Genomic DNA, 25,080 nt, shown 5'->3' with positions numbered 1-25,080 from the left:
ATAACTCAATTTAAATGTATAATGTATTTCTATTTTGCTGTGATGGGCTTGGGCACTGACTACTGATCTTATAACAAGGAAGAAAGAGCCAAGAAAAACTACACACACCTTCAGAAAGGCTGGAGGCCGTTGCTTTTGTGAAATTAGGCTCACAAGTAAATAGGAGTAGAGCAACACTGTCCAATACAGAGCCCTAACCGCACGTGACTCTTGAGGACCTGAGATTGGGCCAGTCTGAATTGAGATCGGCTGGATTTTGAAGACAGTATTAGAAAAAGAATGTAAAGTATCTCAATACTTTTCAAAATTACATATTGGAATCATAATTTTTGTATATATTGGGTTAGATAAAAACATCACTAAAATTAATTACACTTTTTTATTTTTGGAATGTGGCTACAAGACAACTCAAACAGTTTAACGTATGTGGCTCCCATTATATTTCTGTTGGGCACCATTGGTCTAGCGCTTCATATACTCCATCATGCCTATGGCTGAGCCTAGAATAATACTCTAATCCTCATTGAAAAATCACAGCCATCTTAGGGGTGCCTGGGTGGCTCAGATTGTTAAGTGTCCAACTCTTGGTTTTAGCTCAGGTCATGATCTCATGGTTCGTGGGATTGAGCCCCATGCTGACAGCACGGAGCCTGCTTGGGATTCTCTCTCTCCCTCTATCTCTCTCTGCCTCTCCCCGACTCATGTTCTCTCTCTCTCAAAATAAATAAATGAACCGTAAAAAGAAAAAAAAGGAAGAAAGAAAAAGAAATTTATAGCCATCTCAAAGGACCTCAGCAACATTACTGTCTGCCATTGCCAATATTCATTGTTCTAAGTTCATTCCACGCATTGATTGATTTAATCTTCCCTTTGACACACACAAGGTCCCATGTGACCTGAGAGCTGTTTACTGAGTACCACTGTTGTTGCTTGAATCCTAACTAGAAAGAAACTTCATTAGTTTAGACTCCATTAATTTGCTATCATTTAGAGGAAGGTTAACATATACCTTTATTTTGTCCCTAAGTGAATAAATGAATAAATGATATTTTAAAAACTTTAGAAATTGTAACTACCTGATGGAAAAGAAATAAGTTCTTTCTGCACATAGAGCGAAATTACTACTAACTTGGTTAATACTGACGTTATGACTACAGATGGTTTTTGCCGTTCCTTGTAAGGGGCCTGGGAGAAGTGAGCTGGAAGAAGAAGGCTGGGCTAGGGATTAAGTCCTTCTTCTCATCACTGCCTCACCGACTCGTGGTGGGCGCTATGGAGTACCTCACTCAGCTTCTCTGGCCTCACATTATTCAGCTGTAAAATAATCATTTTGGATGGGGTGATATATTCAGCCCCAAGATTCCATGAACTCCACCAGACTGAGTTACAATCACCATTTGTTCTGAAAAACCATTAAATCTTGAAAAGCACTTTTCACAGTTCTCCAATTCAGATGTAAAGCTAAATTGACTCACGTAGTCTAAGTCCCTCTCTGCCTCATCATTGGTTTTTACCTCCTTCTAGAAAAGCATAAAAAATACTACAAATGACAACAGCTGGCCAGGTATGGAATGCCTTTCCTGAAGTTAGTATGTGACCAACACCTTTAGATCTTGAGAGTCAAAAAGAGTTATCTTTTGAAAATATTTTATACTTCTGTAAGTTTTTTCTTTTTAAAAATTTTTTCATCTTTATTTTTTTTTTTTAATTTTTTTTCAACGTTTATTTATTTTTGGGACAGAGAGAGACAGAGCATGAACGGGGGAGGGGCAGAGAGAGAGGGAGACACAGAATCGGAAACAGGCTCCAGGCTCCGAGCCATCAGCCCAGAGCCTGACGCGGGGCTCGAACTCACGGACTGCGAGATCGTGACCTGGCTGAAGTCGGACGCCTAACCGACTGCGCCACCCAGGCGCCCCTCATCTTTATTTTTGAGAGAGAGAGAGAGAGAGAGAGAGAGCAAGCAAGCAAGCGGGGGAGGTGCAGAGAGAGAAGGAAACACAGGATCCAAAGCAGGTTCCAGGCTCTGACCTGTCAGCACAGAGCCTGACGTGGGACTCGAACTCAGGATCCATGAGTTCATGACCTGAGCCGAAGTCAGATGCTCAACCCACTGAGCCACTCGGAAGCCCCTGTACTTCTGCAAGTTTCTAAATGTTGCATTCAGATCTGCCAGGTGCTACATAATAACTATTTTCCTGTGTCATTGTTGGCGTGTTTTAGTTTATTTAAAATGTCTTATCGCTGCACATGATCTGTGCTCAGGGAGTAGTTTCACGCTGCAGAGGATGCTACTGCCCAGTCTGTAGCCACCAAGGCTGTTCGAGTTTGCACAAAAATCCCGCTTGGCTTTCAGTAAACCTTGTTGGCCACATCTGAAATCTGTCTGAGGAGGTTTTGAAGAAGTTTTCAACACACGCTTTATTTGGATATTTTTAGAATCATCACCTACAGGAGAGTCTCCCATCTCCACAGCTGGTTATAATTATTGTCACCACAGTCACCGTCATCGGCCGCCACCGCAACCATTGACCAAACGCTTCGTGCAGGCCAGGTTTGGCACTGAGTAGTATTCAGCCTGCATTACCTCTGTTTAATCCTTACAATAACCTTCTGAGGTGGGTATTATGAATCCCATCTTGCGGATCAAGAAACTGGGCCTCGGAGAAGTCGATTAATTTGCTCAAGATTTTCCTAGTTTGCTGTGCAACTAGAATCTGAACCCAAATATCACCAATCATCTGTTATTTATTTTTTTTAAAAAGTGATTTTTAGGCAAGCGAATGAAATCAGAAAAAAAAAAATAGAACTTCATTCGGGAAAGAAAGCGTTCTAAGAATTACAGGTTATGTGGTTATATCTTCATCGATAACGACCAGTGGAGTATTTAATCATACTTCATAATTTTTCTAAATGCACAGCATTTGTGCAAATAGCTGGGAACGCCTACACAGACGTGCAGTTGGTCGATAGGGCAAGTCCAGTAGGGTGAAGCAAGGGAGCCGATTAGATTTCACTGAGAACACAGCTCAGCCACCAAAAGACGAGCCAAGGAAGGGGTGTAGGGAGGAAGGGACAGGAGGAGGGAGCCAAGGAACCCCGCGCTGGAAACTGGCGGCTGCGAATGGACATCCGCTTAGTTTATTTACAAAGGGGCTTATCGCTCTTTAGGAAGCTATGCGTTCCTGTTAGAGTAACTCCAAGTTTCTCAGCTGTAAAATGAGACTGTGTTACCGTGTTCTGCACAGCGCTACGAGAGATAAGAGATATAATAAAGTGCTCAGAGCTCTTTCAAGGAGAGATGATGTAAATTGGAAGGGTTTATCTTTTCACTGACACTTCCCTGAGTATGATCTTCTGACTTGTCTGCTGACAGAGAGAGCCCGAGTGGGCTTTGAAGGAAGCCAAAGACTGCAAATTTAGAAAATAGATATGGAGCAGACGGTCGACGTGAAAAAAGAATGTTAACTTTACCGAGCAATTTACTAAAGAATTCCTATAAGCAGAGCCACCCTGGGGCACCTACAAGGTCATAGGTAGTGTTGTTGGGCCCAAGTCCTGCATAGGAACCCCAAGCGTCAGAGTGAGGTCTAGAGATGTCTTAGGACCCAATCTATACCCGAACCAGTCAGCTGTTCTTATAGTCGTTCCAGATTCTGTGTGTGTCGGTTTACCAAATTTTGAGGAATGGCATGATTCAGGGGTTCTGAGATGGTCACGGGAGCATTAAAAAAATATGTTCTTCACATGCAGATATTTCTGGAGATGTTTTCTTCTGCTCCCAATCATAACTTAAAACAGCATCGCTGCAAATGGCTGCAGGTGCGTGCGTCACCTGCTTTGGATGGAGTCACCTTTCATTAGAATTAGACCGGCACAGGGGCGCCTGGGTGGCGCAGTCGGTTGAGCGTCCGACTTCAGCCAGGTCACGATCTCGCGTTCCGTGAGTTCGAGCCCCGCGTCAGGCTCAGGGCTGATGGCTCAGAGCCTGGAGCCTGTTTCTGATCCTGTGTCTCCCTCTCTCTCCGCCCCTCCCCTGTTCATGCTCTGTCTCTCTGTCCCAAAAATAAATAAACGTTGAAAAAAAAAAAATTAAAAAAAAAAAAAAGAATTAGACCGGCACAAAGAGCTGCCAGTGTCAGAGCATTCCTACTTGTTCCTAATTATTCTCCTCCCTCTGAAATTGGTGGTGCCCACCCTCAGAGGAGCTGCTTTGGTAGAACTAGAATATAATGTCCTGAAGCAGGTAGAGAAATGCCAAAAGCTGTCAAGAGCTAAGACAATGAGGATGACTCATTCGCTCTGAGTTTGAAAAGGATGGCTAGCGTTCTCGATAGAAACTACCTCTTCATAAAAGCCTATTTTTTGAGTCAAATGACAGTATGTTCACAGATCTAAATGACAGTATATTCATGGATCTCCTTTGATATTACTGTATGAGCCTGAATTCCCGAACGTCTGTATCTTCCCCACTCACAGTGGGGTTTGGGGACAGCACAGAGCATGGCAAGCGGGAGGGAGTAAGTTGCTTTTCCACTGTATCTTAAAGACAGGGTAGAAATCGGGGCTGGCAGAAATGGGGACAGATATCCACGACAGCTGCAGCAGCTCGAGCAAAGGCAAATCCCGCCCCCCAAAAGGTGCTTGATAACCTTTGTGGAATGAATGAAGGAATGAACACACAAGTAACATGAGAACAGTCGTGATCAAGGAGACAGAGCATTTAACTTGGAAAGAAAGGAACTAGATTTAAAACACTTTTCCACCTACTAGCTCTGTAATCTGGCCTAAGTCATTTAATCTCTGCATACTTGAGTCACTTTATTTATAACGTGGGCAGAATAATCTATTCTGATCTATTTTTAAATCTATTTTTAAAAGGCATCTATTTTTAAAAATCTATATATTTTTTAAATCCCAAACACCTGAAACGTTCGTTTTTCAAGAAGGCTCGGGACAAATCCAAAAACATCCGTACCCGCTCTGGCTTGTGGGAAAAATCCTACAGTTCAGGGCCTTGCCATTTAAAGCGTGGTCGTCAGACCAGCCCTATGGACACCACCTGAGAGCTGGTTAGAAATGCAGAGTCTCAGGCTCACCCCAGACCTGTGGAATCAGAAGCTGCATTTTAACAAGATCCTGCTGCTTTGTGCACAAGTTAAAATTTGAAAGCATTGCTCCAGGGGCATCTGGAGGTTCAGGTCACGATCTCGTGGTCCGTGGGTTCAAGACCCGCATCGGGCTCTGTGCTGACAGCTCAGAGCCTAGAGCCTGCTTTGGATTCTGTGTCTCCCTCTCTCTCTGCCCCTCCCCCACTCAAGCTCTGTCTCTGTCTCTCTCTCTCTCTCTCTCAAAAATAAATAAACATTGGGGCACCTGGGTGGTGCAGTCGGTTAAGCGTCCGACTTCAGCCAGGTCACGATCTTGCGGCCCGTGAGTTCGAGCCCCGCGTCAGGCTCTGGGCTGATGGCTCGGAGCCTGGAGCCTGTTTCCGATTCTGTGTCTCCCTCTCTCTCTGCCCCTCCCCCGTTCATGCTCGGTCTCTCTCTGTCCCAAAAATAAATAAATGTTGAAAAAAAAATTTTTTATAAAAAAAATAAATAAATAAATAAATAAACATTAATTTTATTTTATTTTTTTTTAATTTTTTTTTCAACGTTTATTTATTTTTGGGACAAAGAGAGACAGAGCATGAACGGGGGAGGGGCAGAGAGAGAGAGGGAGACACAGAATCAGAAGCAGGCTCCAGGCTCCGAGCCATCAGCCCAGAGCCTGACGCGGGGCTTGAACTCACGGACCGCGAGATCGTGACCTGGCTGAAGTCGGACGCTTAACCGACTGCGCCACCCAGGCGCCCCAATTTTATTTTTTAAGAAAGAAAGCATTGCTCCAAAGCCAACACTGCGGAAACCTGCTTCTGTCTACGTCAAGACAAGCTGTAAGCATTTGTCAGGTGCGGCTCATTTCCAACCACATTCCTGATTCTGTTCTCTAGTTCACTCAATATCTTAAAGGTTTAAAAGAGTTCATGAAGTGTCTTACGTATGAGAGAATAATAGTGCTTAATAGACAATAGCTTTCAGTTTAGGAATATCTGTCTTCGTCTCTGAAAAATGATTTGGGGGGGAGGGGACAGGAAAACATTTCAGAAATTCCAAGTTGGGGAACTGAGACCATCCTGCTTTTCCACTTCACAGTTTTCAGCGGCTATGTCATACGATATGTTCTTTCACAAGGTTCGAGCGCGCGCTGTATGCTGAGAAAGAAAAAAAACCTCTGGCTTCAAGGCACTTACATGAAAGAGAAGGAAGTTACTATCACGACCTCTGTCTGTCACCTCTGGAGCTGTTCATACATTGGAGAGGGGATGCCAAGACTCAGTAGTCAAGTCAGAATTATGCCTTCTCGAAGCTGGGGATCAGTCTAGGTGTTGGGCCACAGGACTGACCCAGTCAGAGGATCCTTGATTGCAGAGGTGGTGGGGGCTGACACAGACAATGAAACAGAAGCAAATGGGAAACTCTGGAAGTTGGGAAGTGCTGGGAAGCAGGTGATGAAGAAGCCCCGGGGAAAGGAGATGAGCTACTTAGTAAGAATGCTCCTCCAGCAACTTTGTGTATCTCTGGTGGGAACCAGCTATCCCGTCTCATTCTACCCTCCACGAGGGTAGAATACACAGTGAGTATCCTAAAGTATACCTGCAAGAAAGCAGTGTTCCCTTCCTAGAACCAACCCACAGACACCTTCCCCGTTCCTCCATTTGCAACACTGCAATTCATTCAATTCATTTTTCTTTTCTTTTTTTTTTTTAATTTTGTTTTGATGTTTTTATTTATTTTTGAGACAGAGCATGAGCAGGGGAGGGGCAGACACGGAATCTGAAGCCGGCTCCAGGCTCTGAGCTGTCAGCACAGAGCCCGATGCGGGGCTCAAACTCACAGAGTGTGAGATCATGACCTGAGCCGAAGTCGGACGCTTAACCGACTGAGCCACCCGGGTGCCCCTCAATTCATTTTTCAACTTGGACGATGCTTTATGTCTGTCTATAGTTCAAGCCACATAAAGGGTTCACTTGGATTATTGCTTCACTTTGGTTCAAATGAAAGGCCCCTGACTGACTTTCAAAATAACACAAAAGTCAGATTTTACAATAACGCATCCAGATCAATAGGCGGAACTATGATTTTAGTCACACATCAAAGCCTCACCAGAAGAATAACCGCCTGAGGTAGGTGAATTCTTACGAAAATATTTCCATTAATTTTGAGCCCCGTTCTTCCATTCGTTCTTCATTCAGGGAGTACGCGCTGGACATTTATCTTTGGCCTGCCTCTGAGCGAGGCCCTGAGAACGTAAACCGCAAGCATGCTACCTGCCCCGCTGAGTACCCCTTTGCAAAGCTACACCACCACCTGCAGTCTCGTTCCTGTTCCTTCTGGCATTCTCCGAGGCGTTGTGCCACCATTCATCCTCTTTCTTCTATGTCCAATGACAGGGCAAGGGCTCAGGGCGATGACTAGTGAGCATTTTGGTCAGTGACTGGATGTCTTTGTCTCCTTACAGCCGTCTCCGGCCGACAGCCATACCTCCTCGTGCACGAGGCCCCTCTCAGCTCCACTTCCCTCCCTACAGACTGAGATTACATGGCTAAGCCCTTAATCTTTCTCTTGGCCATACCCTGAACTACCTGATAAAATCCAGCAAATCCCAGCCTTAGTTGGGCCCAACAATATGGCTCGTCCGGGTCAGCCTGGTAGCTAATGAGAAATGCAGCTCACGCTACCCGGTAGCATGGAGGTCACTCCTTAGCACCTCTCCTACCTCTCCTCTCAATACTGTCTTACACCTACTATGTTTCCCCCCAAAGCAATTTCAAACCCTCCCCAACTTTCCACAAATTTTAATCCACACACCTCCGTGTCACCTTATCCAAACCACCCCCTGCACACCACTTTGATCTCATTGGTAGGACTTGCCTACTTCCTGGGGAAAATGGTAGCCAACAGACCCATGTGAGCCGAGCCCCCCTAGCTCCAGGCCACCACAACCACATTCCGTTGTCTGGTTGCCACTGAGGGAGCTTCCTCAGCAAGTCAGAAACCTCCTCCACTCAGGTGCTGGGTCCTAACCCGTCGCACCTGCTTGGTTAGGTTACTAATTAGGTTACTATTTATTCCCATTTCTATGTCTTCAAATTCGCCCTCTTTACTGGATCTGTGCTATTAGTCTTGAAAGATCCCCCTCTCCCCATTTTCCAATAAAAGAGGAAGACGATGAAGAAAAGGATAAAGAGCAGAGGAAGACAACGATGAAGAAAAGCAAAATAAAACAAAAGCTACAGTAAAAACACTCACATACGTCTCCAGATACAAAGATCTCCTCCACCTTCACAGACAAACCCACCACGATAATTGTTTCCATTCTCTGTCTCTGAGCCTCACCTCCCATCTGCATCTGAGCCCGCTGCAATGTCACCTTCACGCTTGCTAAGGCTACCGATGGCCTTCAAGTCATGAGGCCCAGCGGACACCTTTCAGTCTTCATCCTGCTTGGTCACTGGCAGCAGTCAATTGAGCTGACCCTCCACGGTCCTTGAGACTTCACTCTGTCCCTTTGGCTTCGGGGACACCATGCATCTGGTTTAACTCCTACCACTTTGTTTTTGAGTCTGTCTTCTTCCCTCTGTCCCTGTCCCACCACTGTAGTCCAAGTGTCCATTATCTCTTACCTACGCTGTCTCAGGAGCCCCAGATGGCCTTCTCACTCTTACTTTCTCCCACTTCAGTTCAATCTTCTCACAACAGAGTGAGATTTTTAATAAGCTCGACATATTCATATCTCTTCTCTGCTTAAAATCTTTCTATACCTCTCCACTGCTCATAAGTCCAATATCCTTTTTAAGACCTATGCGGCCCTACACAGCAGGCCTTGCGCACGTCCCCGGCCATCCTTCTTCTTACTTTCTGCTCTCCAACCATGATGTTTTGGTTTATTTTTTAAATTCTGTATTTCATTGAGTCTGAGAAGTCATTAATAGAACATGTCCTGATTTCTAGAATTAAAAAAAAAAGTTTATTTATTTTGAGAGACAGACAGAGAGACAGAGAGACAGAGAGACAGAGAGGGGAGGGGCAGAGAGAGAGAGGGAGAGAGAATCCCAAGCAGGCTCCACACTATCAGCGCAGAGCCCAGTGCAGGGCTCAATCTCACAACTGTGAGATCATGACGTGAGCCGATATCGAGAGTCAGATGCGTAACCAACTGAGCTACCCAGGTACCGATGGGAATTTTTAATGTTAAAAAAAAAAAAGAATCTTATTTACAATTGTTAAAAAACAGTCGTTCCTGCAACTGGCCCTGCCCCTTCTAAACGGGAGGGGGGGGGGGTTGCTACCACATCACTCTTTCTTTTGCCAGGAAAGTCTTTCTCTCATCCTTCATCTCTCAGCTTATGTGTTACCTCCTCAGGGGAGCCCTTTCTGACCCCCACTATGGTCCCACCACAGGTTGGGACCCCGTTATGCACCCTCATGCTACACTCTAGTTTTTCAAAACACACTTGTCATGGTGTTAATGAAACAGCCTTTTGTATAGTAATGTGTTTAAAGTCTGTCCCCCCCTTACGGATTATGGACTCAGACCAGGAGATAACCATGCTATCGTCAGCAGCTAACATTTATCCTTGCTTCACGTAATCGTCACAGCACAATAATAAGGCACTTCTATTACTACCCCTCTTAGAGACAGGAAAACAAGGCCATAGAGAGACACTCCTCAGGCCACACGGCTACTAATTTCAACCCCTAGAATCTGATTTCAGATTCTGGTCTTTTAACCACTTTTATCCTATACTATATCTTGATGCCTAGTAGGTACTCGGTAAATATTTGTTGAATGAATAAAAAAGTCTTCGAAAAGACAAGAAGTATTGTAAGTATTAATTATTAATGGAAATCTAGAAATTAGGAGAAATAAGAAGACTAAGGAGTTATTGATAAACTCAGAAACCATTTCAAATTCTAATCAAACAATGATCGCAAAGACCATGGCATCGTCTTATTCTATCCGGAAGGTTGGCAACAATTTCCTCGACACTCTACAAAGTACCCTATTCGTAACAGCAGTTACTGTCATGGAATCCCTTCCTTTCTTCCTTCCTCCTTCCCTCGTTGCCTTCCTCCCTCCCTCCCTGCCTTCCTTCCTGTGTTTTTTACCCTCCTTCTTTCCTATTTCCCTTCTTCGATTTTCTTTCTTCCTCTCTCTCTTTCCCCTTCCTTGCTTCCTCACAAAATATTCACTGAGCGTCTATTACATACTAGGGGATATGAGGCACACAGGATACATATTGTGAATGGAACAGCACCATCCCTGCACTCAGAGAGTAAACAATGTACAGAAGGGAGATTTCATGCATAAGTAAAACCAACAAATATGTGATTATGGAATTGTGATCCCTGTTAAGATCACAGGGTGATAGAGAATAGCAGGATGGGAAGGGTGAAGAACTCCCTTCAGAGGAGTAATTGGAGAAGTCAGACCTGATGAATGAGGAGTTAGCCACAAGTGAGTGGAAGAGTATCCCAGGGCAGGGGAGGCCCAGGAGCAGGACACAGCCTGGCACACTGAGTGGGTGACAGAAGTCAGGGCGGCCAGACCTGTGACAAGCGAGGGCAGCCTTTATGACATGTGGAAGACCAAGGGGAGGTGTTGGGAGGCTCTTGGGCAAAAGAGTGGCATCATTACCATTTTTAAAGATTACACTCAATACTGGATGGATAACAATTAAGATTAGAGGGATGGAGAGGAGGGGAATGTTAGCAAAGACCAATAAAGGTGTACAAAGACAGAGAAGGCAGGCAGAGAGATTGCCTGGGGTGGAGAGTGGGAAATCAGGGCTGTACGAAGGTGAGGTCCTCTTGGCAGACAGGGAGGAAGAGGCAGGGGTGTCTGTATTGCTAATTCCCCCCTCTCCTTGGTTTTGCCTTCTGTGCCCTGCACTCACTGGGCCTGGGCATCTTCTGGGTGCAGGGCTCCAAGGGTACAGAAGGGCCCAATACTGGCCTCATGCATAAATTAAGGCAAAGAAGAAGGAAACAACCAATGTCAGTCCGACTTTCAATCAAGGTCTCCCCCCTCCATTAGCCCATACAACTAACTGCTGCTTGCCTCTCTATTAGGGGGTTGGGAATTTTCATTGTTAGTGAGAAACTTCCATTGGAAAATAAATCTAAACTCTAACAACATGGAAATCCTTATGAACTTTTATTTTTTATTTTTTTAATGTTTATTTATTTTTGAGAGAGAGAGAGAGAGCAAGCCGAGGAGGGGCAGAGAGAGAGGGAGACACAGAATCCAAAGCAGACTCCAGGCTCTGAGCTGTCAGCACAGAGCCCGATGAGGGGCTCAAACCCACGGACCGGGAGATCATGACCTAAGCCGAAGTCAGACGCTTAACCGACTGAGCCACCCAGGCGCCCCTGGAAATCCTTATGAACAGGCTGGGGAAGAAAGGAAAGCGCTATTTACTGTGCTGCTTTCCTTTAGTGCTCTGCAGACTTCTCATCCTGCTGCCTTTTGACCCTGACAGTGATCCCCTGAGGTTACAGCCACTTTATACTTGAGGAAGCCAAGACTGGGTGAGGTTAAATGACTTACTCAAGGTCATACAACCAGAAAAAAATCAGAGGAAGAATGTGATAGGAACCCATGTCTACTCTGATGAGGGAAGATTGAGAAGAAAAGACAAATAGACAAAGAAATGCAAACCCACAAAAGTCACAAAGTTACAAAGCTGAAGCAAGGAGGCCACACTCAGGATGCAGTACATAGTCCCCTGAGGCCCATCTCGAGAGTAGCAGAGCAACGTGAAGCAAGCGTGAAGCGGGCTCCCTGGGGCTGATCACCCAAAACAACAGGAACACATCTGAAGTGGGGCCTTGACGGAGTTTCCAACAAGATACTGGAAGCTCAAAAATGCTCCTCTGCGGCCTCAACATAAAACCTCCAGTGCTACAGTTTGCACACCTGAAGCCCAAATGATATGTACAACAAAGTTCCCCTTAGGTTCCTAAACAGGCACCGTAATTCTGTATGCAAGCAGCACATCATTTTTAAGAACGACACTGCAAAGAGATTTTGATGACGTCTTATGTCAAATATTTGTTTTCATCCATATGATCATTAAAGCTTATAAGCCAGATAAATCGTGGGCTAGCTGTTGGGCCCAAACAGCATCGGCTTAATGAAATCAGGCAAAATGTTGGTTTACCAATAGCAATATGTTCACAAGAAAGTGTTCTTTGTTTTTCTTGCCCAGACTACATCTCCCTTTCCAACTAGTTGCATCTGACCGTGGCGCTTCAGTAAATAAGAATCGTTTCAAGAACACACTTCGAGAGCAATCAAACAGTTTGTATTTGAGACTACGCGGCCAGTTCAGCCGCATGTGTTGGTTTCTCTCGAAATCAACCCTACTTCATTGCTTTGCCAGGAGCTTCGAACTCTTTATCTCCTAATTTTTCATGTCATTCTTTTAAAAAAGAAGAGAAAACATGCCCCTGCATACAACATTTTATCCAGCCCCATTCATTCTCTTATTGACCAAATCCATTGCATAGATTTTCTTTCTCTCTGATGTTACATGGCTATATAGGATGTGCTGGCAAGGAGACGCCCCCCCGTCAGTTCTGCCACAGAAAGAAAGCCCTAGAAAAGCGGAAAATCCATCTCAGCCAGACACACAATAGTGATGAGGCTCTGCAGCCATTTTTCTATGTTCCTTAAGAAATGTTAACGAATTCTTGTTGGTATCCATGAAACACAGCAGTATCCGATAACCAACATAAAATGCTGGGCATTCATGGCTTGCCCGCGAGGTCTTTGCTTCTAGAAGTGGTGACATCTCAGACATTAGCTGCCTGAGTAGGAGTGAGTGACAGCCTGAAACTAAGACGTTCAATTTTTTTGGATTGGAAACTAGTCACAAGACAACTTAGAGGGCAGTAGCGAATGTGGGTCATTCATTAAGAAATGATGCATTCTGTGATTTTATTGAATGTGGCATCCAGATGGAACATCTGTTCCCGGGCCACACAGTAAAATGCACCCTTTTTGCCCTGACTGCTCGGAAGACAAGGGTCCTCCTGTTGCATACTGCCACCCCTCATTCTTTTCCTATGGGTTGTATTTCTTGATGATGTATTACTCTGCCGGAAGTGAGTAGTTATCCAGCCAATGCATACCTTCACCCTATAAAAAGAGGACCGCATGCTGGAAGATCGCCAAGGTCATGGCCAATTCTACGGACAGCTGAAAACAGTTAAACTGACTTATACCACCCAGGCAGAAGACAAAATTTCCCTCTGGCTCAGAAATCTGAACTAGGCCCAGGCATTCTCTCAGCTTCTCCCTTTCTCCCAAATCAGGTGGCTCACATCTTCCTCACTTCCTCTAGGAGGGAAGGGTGTTTAGGAAAGAAAGATGGAGGCATTTGGTCAAAAGGATCAGAAATAATTCTACCATACAGTACAGCTGGCCAAGACCCCAAAGCATTGGCCCCTCCAGTTGTGTAGCATACAGTGTAGACCAGGGTGGATCATTTCTCTGAAGGTTGGGGTCATTCTTCACTGGTATGAGTGGAGATGCGGCTTGGGTTGTCTAGATTTCTTCCTCTATAAACACTTGTCTGCATCCCCGAGAAGTGCTGAGGTTTTAATAAATAAACAAAGTGGGAGTTATTGCATATACTCAGCCAAGCCTTGTTTATGATCAGGCTGTACCAAATACGAATTCAGGCATTCCTGGAAATTTCAAGAATTGACTGTTTTGACTCTATGAATGCTATTATCACATAGCTAAAAAACAAAAACCAAAAACCTGGAGGGGCCCTGGGTGGCTTAGTCTGTTGATCACCTGACGCTTGATTTTGGCTGGGGTCAGGATCTCACTGTTGTGGGATCGGCCGCACATCAGGCTCTGCCCTGGGAGGGTGAAACCTGATTGGGATTTTCTGTCTCTCTTTCTGCACACCCCCCCAAATAAATAAATAAACATTTGAAACAAAAACGTAGAGACAAACATCTTTAAATGTAAATACATAGTGAAGGCATCTGAATCTTTGCTATGTCAGGCCAACTTTAGCATGCTGGTACAGAATTAATAACCAAAATGTTATGATTGTGCTCATGTGCATGAACGCTGAAATCTTGCTACTTTTTGCACTGGGGTGCTATGCTGACCCTGGTCTTTGGATTCCATTAAAGCCTGTGGTCAGCACAGAGGAGGCACTCAGTAAGTACCTGCTGGATAGACATGGCCAGGGTAGGCGTGGCCATTGCTGCCTGCCCTGGACTCTGCAGGTTAGAACCCCTGTCTGTGTATCTTCAAGGCCACTCTGGCTCTGCTTTTCCTCACACTGACTCTGTTCCTCCAGGTGGCTGACTGTAGAGAGAACTCCATGCAGTGTACCTGCTACACAAGGGAAATACAATGTGCTTTTCTGCTATGGCAGCTTCTGAGCTTCTGAGAAGGAGCCTTTGTTCCACTACCATCGGGCTTGGAGTTTCTCTTTCAGTCCTGAGACATGAATATCTTTTGGGAAATTAATGAGCCAAGGAGACTGCAATACAAGGGGCACCTGGGTGGCTTAGTTGGTTAAGTGTCCGACTCTTGATTTCGGCTCAGGTCATGATCTCACGGTTCATGAGTTCGAGCCTTGTGTCGGGGTCTGGGCTGACAGTGTGGATCCTGCTTGGGATTCTCTCTCTCCCTCTCTCTCTGCCCTTCCCCTGCACGCACTCTCTCTCTCTCTCTCTCTCTCTCTCTCTCTAAATAAATAAACTGAAAAAAATTTAAGGAGACTGCAATTTAAGACCTTAAAAATGATAATATTCCTTTTCCTTGAATGGCAGATTGAGCCCAGATCAAAATGCAGATTGGTACATCTGAGCACATGTGAGGGGACCTCCAGAAAACAGTGAGGATGAAAATCGTCAGCCACGGTTCAGACCAGTTGGGTCTCCATGAACTTAAATCAGTTTCCCGATTTTCCATTTCAAACTCTGGCACAGTGTTTACCTACCCTAGTCTCCAGGAGACAAGGGACCAGAAAGATTCCTACGATGAAATAGCTTTGGTGATACAGTCTGTTACCCTGTGAGACTTCTCAGGACCTTGACCCTAATAATTAGAAGAAGGAAAATATTTTTTAAATCCAAGCACCAATGGAAAACAAGGGTACCTATGTATACCATTTACTTCTACTTTTCAAGCAACAAAATATCAAATACGTATGGAGCACCTACTCCGTGCGAGACACCTTGCTTTCGGAAGAAGCTGGTTACATGGCTGCCCAGAAAATCCCCAGACTAATCCCCTAAGTCTGGAGGCTTGAGCTCTGTTGAAGCTTGCTACGTCACCTAAGCAGGAATGGGCACGGGGATAGGCAGATATTTTTACATCATTGTTTAGAAGCCACAAAACTTAAGAGATCTTACCATCTATGAGACTAAAATTTAAATTAAATCGTAAGTAGCTTTGCTTTTATTAAAATTAAAGATCTTAGGATAATTCTGTGAAATAACACGAATTACATTGTGGCAAAATGAGCTTGTAATTTCCTAATAAATGCGATATTCTCTCAAGAACCTATATACATACCATGTGGAGGGCGGGGGGCAAAAGAAGAGGTCCTTGGTAGCAGAAAGGTTATTGACCCCTAGGTGACTTCTAAGGATCTCTCTGGTTCTAAAATTTCCCAAGTCCTGATAATAAGGGGAATAATAGAATGTATGTTTATATATAACTGTAATATTTTATATACAATTTTTGTGGAGGCTGTTTGTCCTGCAGACAGAAGCTGCCTGCACTGGTACAGCCCAGAGGAGCCTCCTCAAAAGCAATGAGAGGATGGTGTAAAATATAAGCTTTCTCTCCCTGCCTTCCCCGGAAGAGGCCACCTGCTTTCCGGCTCTGGCAGGGACACAGCAGTTCTGATCTGGTCCGTTTCCCTTCTCCTTTCTGTGCCAGTCCTGTTTGGTCCAGAATAGCACCCGGCCCCTCCACCAGAGCGAAAGCACACACCCCAGGCCTGGAAAATCAGATGCTCCCTTTGCTGGCCGTGGTGGTGGCTTCAGAAGGCACAGAACCTGGCTTTCCAGAGAGCTTGCTTTTACTTTTTCCCAGAAATGCCAGGAAACTGGTCTGTATTTCTTTGAGATCAGCAGCTCCATTGTCCACAGCGGCTCTCAGGGCCTTAGGAGAGACCAGCCAGCAGAGGAATGAGGCAAGGCATCCTGGGCCACTTGTGACACCTAGTGGGCTCAGGAGGGGGGTCCTACGGGGGCCTTCTGAGCGCTGGGTCTGAGCAGCCCTCTTCTGAACCACCCTAGCTGCAGGCTCTGGCTCCGGGGAAAGGCCCCAGTTCCTTACTCAGAATCCAGGTCTTAGGATAAACTTTACATAAGGTTTATTACCAGGAATCGTTAAAAAACAAAACATACCTGTATATATTTCAATACATACATGTGCATACAGGTTTATACGTCCACACATACACAACATATAGTATATGTATGTCCGAGCATATGTACACATATATAATTCATACATATATATATTTTTAAGTATAACTTCTCCAAAAATGACTAATCATCCACCAGTAGCTCAAGACAGTGCATTTCTGTGTGTGTGTGTGTGTGTGTGTGTGTGTGCCTTTTAAATAATATCTATAACCATTTTAATTACTTTATCGGAGATAAAGGCTACAACCAGAAAGCAATTAATAAGCAATGCCTAATAAGTGAAAGAGATACCACAAAATCGACGCACTGATGAAAAGACCACGCACTTGCTTCCTGAAGCAGAAATGTCAGGCCTGCAATCCCGAACCTGAAGCAAGGCTGCCGGGTCCCCACCACAAGCCATCCCCTCCTCCTTCCTAAAGGGGAAAAAAGCCCCTCTGGCTGAGGTCTATCCTCCTGCATGAATCAGGGAGCACTCCCGCCCGGGAAGTCTTCATCACATGGGACACAGGGGCAGGAGCCTGGGTCATAGGTACCACCGCCGAGGTTCTGGAACACACAGATCTATGGTCACCTCACTTTGCAACTTCTCATTATATGAAATAATAAATTTTCCATACCCTTTAAAGCAGTCCAACCAGAGTTGTATCTTATTTGCAGCCAAAATCATCAGAAGTATGACAACACCGATTTACTGTTATGTGCTAGACAGTTTTATTAAGCTGGGCTCCCTACTTTCCAAACCTAAAAAGTATTCCAGTAGTAAATTAGATAGGAGGAAACAGAGTGCTTCTTACATACGTGGTTCCAAAAACAGAAAGTGACAGCTGATGGCCTGGAAGCAAGGAAATAGACTCAATTGTAAAATGAAGAGCAGAAACAAGAAGTTAAAAATGCAAAAGTGTGTCAGAGCAGAGAATGCCACCCACTCAAAAGCCTATAAAAGCATCCTTTTCCTAAAAGATCAATATTGAAAGAACCTGCTTGGAAAAATTTCCATCTAAACCAACAATTCTTTTTAAGTTTTTCTGCTTAAGGGTTGAATCAAACTTATCTGGAAAAAGAAAAGAGCTAGTTAGAACCACTAATTCACTGAGAATTTTACACATTTTAGATTTTACCCTACATATGCCAGAAAGCATTGTTATGAGCCACTAGGAACTCAGAGGCCACATTATAAATAGTGGCTAGGTTCCAATGAAAGTTCACAGAAGCCCATTTGACCCCAAATGGGAACTGTGGTGGCAGGGATTGGAACACAGCGTCTACCCATTAGAAGGTGAAACGTTATCCCGCAGAACAGACCCAGGTCATCTGGCTCGGACCAAGGAAGTACTTCTTAAAACTATGCTACTGGGAGTATGCTGCCCCGTTAGCTGCCTGCCCATCTCTGGGCAATGCAAACTGAGGCTGGCTGGCAGCCTGGGCTGGAGAACAGATACCGTATCAGGAGGGAAGCTGGACCTTTAAGATCTCCAATTCTGTTTTCAATTTTCCCATGGCCTTTTGAGCTCTGAGGACTCAGAGAGGTTATGAATGGTGGCTGTTCTGTCCCTATAATTTTCTCAGTCAGCACAGACCTCCATCAGTGAAGCACCTGACACCAGGCACGGTTCCACAGGTGGTCCCTCCTCGCTGTGTCACTGCTGGTACCAGTCTCCTCACTGCCCATCCTGCTGCTGTCTAAAATCCCCAAGCAAAGGATCAAAGATACCACCACTTGTGAGAGCAGGAGTGGGCAGGACACCTTGATGGCCATGGTGGGGTGATGAGATGTGTACACAATTACTAGCTCCTCTGGCATAGTCTTGGAGCTTGACTCTGATGTCTTCCCTTCTCCAAAACCTGGGTCAGCTATGCCTTTGTCCATGAAGACTTCTCTAAGAGTCTTCCTGGTTGAAAGAACATTTCAGCAGGTCCTTACATCTCTTGTCTAGTACCTCTTCCACTCTGCATTATATTATAGTTATTTGTGGGCAGATCTTATCTCCCCTACTAGGCCGTAAGACCCTATAACCAGGATCCACGAAATCCAGAAGAAATTAGCTCTCTCTCCATCTAGGAGCTGACAGTTTAGCTGAAGCAATTGGACAATGCCCCAAGGATGGGTTTTGAAAGTAGCAGCTTTCATTCAACGCTAATTCATTCATAAGCAGCAGGCATTTACAGGGTGTCTGATGTGTGTCGATTGTGTGTTGGACATTGAATTGGATTCTTGAGGAGGGCATAAGGTGAACAAATGTTATACAAAGACTTTACCCTCTAGAACCCACCATCTAATAACGGAGGCCGTCACCTTCTCTGATCCTCAACATCAACTCAGAGGCAGAACTTGGAATCAGGACATGGCTGGTCACCCGAAAGAGATGTAACTCTCTAACTGATCACCTGGAGAAAGAGCGGCAAATTGCTATTTTATTCCACTTGACTTCGGACATTCCAACAAGTCTGAGGGTATGCTGACTTTATCTAAGTCTATAGAAATAAGGTAAGGACAAACCACAGGAAGTGTCATTGTCCCTGCCCATGGAGGGATTGGAGAGAGAAGGCTGGCACTAGAGGTGTGGGTAGAAAGTATGAGGAAAAGCAGACAGTGTGCTTTATCTTACAGAGGACACGAACACAGAGTGTGGAGCCAAGCTGCCCAGCTCGGAATCCCAGCTTGGCCGTTTACTAGCTGTGTGACCTTGGACAGTTGCTTAACCTTTCTGTGTCTGTTTCCTCACTTGTGAAATGGGAATAGTGATAATACCTTCCTCATACAGTTATGGTGAGGATTTAGAGAGTTAATGCAGGTAAAGCGTTCAGAATGGTGTCAATAGTGTGAGTTGTTACATTATTACGATGACTGCGCCGTAGCCTGGCCTGAGAGCAGTTCAGAATCTGGGCGGGACAATCTCACCTCTACCAGTAAGGTCAGTCTCTTCACTGTGGAGACACAAAGCCAGGTTCTCAGCTCCCGTGACCAACACTTCCCAGAGAATGTCAGCTGTTAACCTGGGGACTAAATGAATTTCCAGATCCTTCCAGTCTCAGCAGAAAGGCTTCACCAGACACTTGCATGTAATATTCCCAATGGAGCAGAAAATGTGGAGATCCTCCTCCTGGACATTCTCTCTTGCCTCAGTGTAAGCCTAGTTATCCAAAGAAGACTCTCACAGTGACATCCCTCCGTCCCCAAACACCTCAAGACTATAGCCAGTCTTCATTGGTTCGGTGTTAGTTATGGCCCTCATCCCTGGACCTGAGTCCCCGCATCAGCCTTCTGATGGCATTTAGTCCATATTTCCCTGCGAATTCCATGATCCTCATAAAACCCAGACTTACTTTGTCATTGTGTCATTTCTCTGCTCAACTGTGTCCGGTGAGGAGATACAGATGAAAACAAAAATGGCATAGAATTGACCTGCCATCAGGATAATGATTAGAATTGAATTCTGATAATATCAAGTACGAAAGGTAGAGTCTGGGGAAAGGACATTTTCACACTTGCTGCTGGGACTATCCATTAGTACCGTCATTTAGGAAGGCCACTGGGCAGTGTGGGCTATTGAAAATACACATACTCTCTGACCCAGCAACTACAAGGCTCCAAATTTACCTGAGGGACTTCCTGTGAGAATGAAGGAGGCATATCAAGGACTTTCTTGAGTCTCGTCCTTTGGAATAGAGAAAAAACTCAGAGGAGCTAAATGTTCATCAATAGGGAAATGGCTAAACTGTGACATATTCTGGAATACTGGAATACTATGTACTGGAATACTATGCAGCATGAAAAACATGAGATGTCTCTAGATTTACTGGTATAGAAAGATGTTACAGTATGTTATGGGATAAACCATGCCCTGCCCCCCAAATTGGACTGTTGAAAATCCAACTGCTAGCACCTCAGAATGTGACTGTATTTGGAGATGGGGCCTTTAAAAGATGTAATTAAGGTAAAACAAGGTCTTTAGGGTAAGTCCTAATCCAATATGACTGGTATCCTTGTAAAAAGAGATTAAGACACAGACACACAGAGGGAAGTCCATGTGAAGATAACAGGGAGGACGCAGGCATCTACAAGACAAGGAGAGAGGTCTCATAAGACACCAACCCTGCCAATACCTTGATTCTGGATTTCTAGCTTCCAGAATTGTGAGAAAACACATTTCTATTGCTTAAGCCACCCAGTTTGTGGTTTGTTGTTGCAGGAGTTGGATTAGCAAACTAATACATAATATTAGATATTTTCTATGGGTATGGATAGATGTGGGTAATATCTAGAAAATAGAATGGAAAAGGGTCCACCCTACTCTGATAACAATGGTTGCCTTTGGGAAAAGTTGGGATTGAGATTGGGAGTAGTGGTTAAAAAGATTGTAGACTTAAAAATAAGGTTTTAATTTTTACCATGAGAAAGCACTCAAATATTATTTGTACATCAGTTTAAAAAAAACCCTCTTTCACGGCACTCCGTTAAATACAGTATGCAATATATTTCACGCCCTAGATGCAACAGTCTTTAGAACTTCCTTCCATGCCCACTCCCATCCCCCACCCCTCACGCACCTGTTTGCCACACCAGACTATCCCATCCCTCTGAAGCCTCTGTGCCTCTTTCTATCCCGTCTGCCTAGAATGCCTTCTCTACCTTTTTAAGCCTGGGTGGCTTATTTTCACCCTTCAGAACCTAGCTCCAATGTCACCCACTTTATAAATATGTCAACAAAAGTCTTACTCATCAGATTTTCCAGAGTTATACTTCTCTGTTCTTATTCGTGTGTTCGCAGCACCTATCAGTGCTTATAGGCAAATGCTCAATAAATGGTTCTAAATTCACAGATGATAGGAATGTTTTCTGGCAGGTTGTTTTTTCAATCCAGGGTATCCCAAAGGCACAGCATTTCATTCTGTGTGCGTTAACAGACTCTCTAGAGACTAACACTGCAAACATGACATGAGCGAGGTCCAGCCTTTAACTGTTTCTTTAATACAACAGGGATAACTAGATTTCTGCGCCAGCCAAGCCCCATTTGCTTTCAATTCTAGTGAAATCAGCTGAGAATGTATTGCAATTTATTTTATTCAAGTTCTGTGCCCATAAAGGTCTGCAATTACTTAACACACAATAGGCCCAAATCAAAAATGCTTATTGACCTCTGACTTGGAGGCTCTGATAATGCAGGTCTTACCTCTTCATCGGCTTGGGCGAACATTCTCTCTCCAGATTGGAGGATGTGTGTTTCACATGCATTGCATTGTAGGAAGTGTGAGTATAGTCATTTTCATCACTGTAGTCTGGACCAAGTAACGTCCGGGCCCACGTTCCCATGTCATAAGGAGGAAGGGTTCCTCCAAATTCAGAGGGCAAAAATTCAGGGTGGATTAGCTGGTGAAGGCTGTTTAGATTATTTCCATGCAGGAAAATCTGCAAAGGAAAAAAAACAACTATCAACAAAAAAACCCCCAAACCTACGAGCCACTATTTAGCCTAAAACACAATTTAGCGATGACAAATTGGATGCGCTGCTGGTGATCATGGTGTTTAAAGAGGCATTCAATTTTGTGTCTGCAGCTTAATCTTCGTAAAATGTTAATTTATTGCTCAGAAAAGGGGCTGAATTAATAGTCCTTAAAAAATGAAGTTTATGAACAAATTGGGTCTTATTTGGCCATGGCCCAAATTTACACATACAGTAATCTCCTAATTATCCCTGCTGATAAAAAGGCTATGACGTAGACCACGCAAACCCCCAATCATGCTTCACATGCATCCCCACATTGTTCTCTTCCTTCCACTCCCCCCCCAGTGCTTTCTGCCCTCTGTACCCCGCCCCCATCTCACCATCCTTCCCAAACCTTCACCAAGTGGCAGCCTCTTCTTCATTCTGTCCCAGAGGCACCCGCACACTCTGGTTCTCCTCCTCGCTTCCCCCAATTAACTAGTATCTGCTGACTCCTATTTTCTCTGATCTGTTCATTTATGTCTTGCTTCCCCACAGGAAGAGAAGAATCCTCGGGAAAAGGGGTGATGTTTTCTTACTCTATTAATACGTTCCTAGCTCCCAGGGTGGTGTGGACACGAGGTAAAAGCCTCATCAATCCTTAGGCAGTGGAACTGAAAACTGTGGCCTGAGAACTTATGGGTATTTTTGCAGCCATCTTCCATTTGTGTGTGGATTGAGGGCTGACACGCACATAAATTTGCATCTTCTGAACATATAGTGGATGGTGACGGAAACTGGCGGAGCAGGGGAGAAAACATCCCCAGATCACAATTATTTTCAGACAAATCCACAAAGTGGATAAGCCACTAGTTGATAATTACCATTTCTTACAATTTAGGAATTCACTCCCGAAAGTCTACTCAAAGCGCACCTGTGGAGTGATCTCGGTTCCCACACTTCGTGTTGCAAACTCAATGCACCTGAGTTAGGCAAGTGTAGGACCACTGATTATATTCACATAGGTGTACGCATGCATACCAGTTAGCCTTTCTGTAATATAAAGGTGACTTTTAAAATATTTAAATATAGGGGCGCCTGGGTGGCTCAGTCGGTTAAGCGGCCGACTTCGGCTCAGGTCACGATCTCGCGGTTCGTGAGTTCGAGCCCCGCGTCAGGCTCTGTGCTGATGGCTCAGAGCCTGGAGCCTGTTTCAGATTCTGTGTCTCCCTCTCTCTGACCCTCCCCCGTTCATGCTCTGTTTCTCTCTGTCTCAAAAATAAATAAACGTTAAAAAAATTTTTTTTAATATTTAAATATAGCATAATATACCATAAAAGTATTATCAATTATGCCATATACTATATTAAAATATACCACGTAATGGACACATACACTTACTACCTTGCTCTGTTACATTCATTTCAATTTATGATATAATGGCATCATTTAGAAAGGAAAGGGACAAGAAGCTAAGTGCTAAGATTCTTCAGAAGAATATGGTAGCACTTCAGAAAACAATGTACATTTTCGGACAGTGGATTTCAATTTTAATAAGAATGATGGTTTTTGAAAAAATTCCCATGTTCTGGCTTTTGCAAAACACTTTTCAGGAGGAGCTAAAGTATCTGAAGCATGGAAAAGCAGAGCTAAATGTTAGCTCCGGTTTTTAGAGCAAATATTTGTACCCACCCACCTAACACCTCCAGTTCTTTTGTTTGTTTGTTTTTGAATTCTTTATACTTTCAATTTTATTTGTGATATTCATTTGTTTGTTTCAAGTTTTTAAAATTAAATTCCAGTTAGTTATCATATAGTGTAGTATTAGTTTCAGGAGTAGAATTTAGCGATTCATCACTTACATACAACCCTCAGAGCTTATCACAAGTGCCCTCCTTAATACCCACACCCATTTAGCCCCTCCCTCACCCACCTCCCCTCCAGTAACCCTAGCGTTTGTTCTCTATAGTTAAAAGTCTGTTCGGGTGCCAGGGTGGCTCAGTTGGTTAAGCGTCCGACTCTTGATTTGGGCTCAGGTCATGATCTCACAGTTCATGAGACGGAGCCCTGAGTCGGGCTCTGTGTTGACAGAGCAAAGCCTGCCTGGGATCCTCTGTCCCTCTGTCTCTGCCCCTCCCCTGTGTACGCGTGCACTCTATCTCTCAAGATAAATAAATAAACATTTAAAAAAGGAGTCTGTTTTATAGTTTTCCTCTCACTCCTTTCCCCCATCCTCATCTGTTTTATTTCTTAAATTCCACATCCAAGTGAAATCGTATGGTATTTGTCCTTCTCCTGACTGACTTACTTAGCGTAGCGTTATACACTCTAGCTCCATTCACGTCATTGCAAATGGCAAGATTCCATTCTTTTTACGGCTGAGAAATATTCTATTGTATATATATACCACAACTCCTGTATCCATTCATTAATCGATGGACATTTGGGCTCTTCCCATAATTTGGCTATTGTTGATACTGCTGCTATAAACATCGGGGTGCACGAGTCCCTTCGAATCGGTATTTTTGTATCCTTTGGGTAAATACCTAGCAGTGCAATTGCTATATCGTAGTTCTCTTCTTAACTTTTTGAGGAACCTCTATACTGTTTCCCAGAGTGGCCACATCAGTTTGCTTTCCCACCGATAGCCAACACCTCCAGTTCTGAAAGGACAAATGAGTGCTGTGGAAACTGGCCGTCTCTCCTGCAGTGCTATGGGATGGAAGAACTCAGCAGATAGGAGGCTGGATTCTTCACCTGTCGGATTCTGTTCTGTGCCCAGAGTTCCAGAAACTCCCTTCTATGCCCTGAGCCCTAGTTAGCAAAAAGCTTCCAAACGTCCCTGTCTCCTTAGGCTGGTGAGTTCTAGTTCTTAGTTCCATGCTTATTTGGGGACAGGAGAATTACCCCTCCCTGCTGTACTATTTCCTAAGGATCTGGAAGCAGCTGAGGTCTAGGAGTTGGGGATAACACAGAGTGTGTATGTGGGTGTGTAGGTACGGGGGTTCCTCACATGATCATTCCCCCTGAATACTCAGGCTCTTCCCCAGAACGGGTTCCCCTGGGTGTAGGGGCATACGTAAGGTTCCCTTGAGAGGTGGTGCACCTGACCCAGGAGGTAGCTGAAATCAAAA

The 25,080-nt window shown here is 44.4% G+C and overlaps 1 protein-coding gene across 1 annotated transcript in view; it reads right to left on the bottom strand.

Moving 5' to 3' along the window:
* CLVS1 (clavesin 1) overlaps positions 1-25,080 on the bottom strand; it is a 174,716-nt gene that overhangs the window by 9,538 nt on the left and 140,098 nt on the right. The window contains exon 5 of the mRNA XM_043601136.1: positions 21,695-21,930. Coding sequence (XP_043457071.1) covers positions 21,695-21,930 — 236 coding nt within the window. The remainder of the gene's footprint in view (positions 1-21,694; positions 21,931-25,080) is intronic.

The sequence above is a fragment of the Prionailurus bengalensis genome, chromosome F2 (assembly GCF_016509475.1).
Source record: "Prionailurus bengalensis isolate Pbe53 chromosome F2, Fcat_Pben_1.1_paternal_pri, whole genome shotgun sequence".
Lineage (NCBI taxonomy): Eukaryota > Metazoa > Chordata > Mammalia > Carnivora > Felidae > Prionailurus > Prionailurus bengalensis.
Note: the sequence above shows the minus strand (reverse complement) of the source record. Positions and strands in the feature narration are given on the sequence as shown.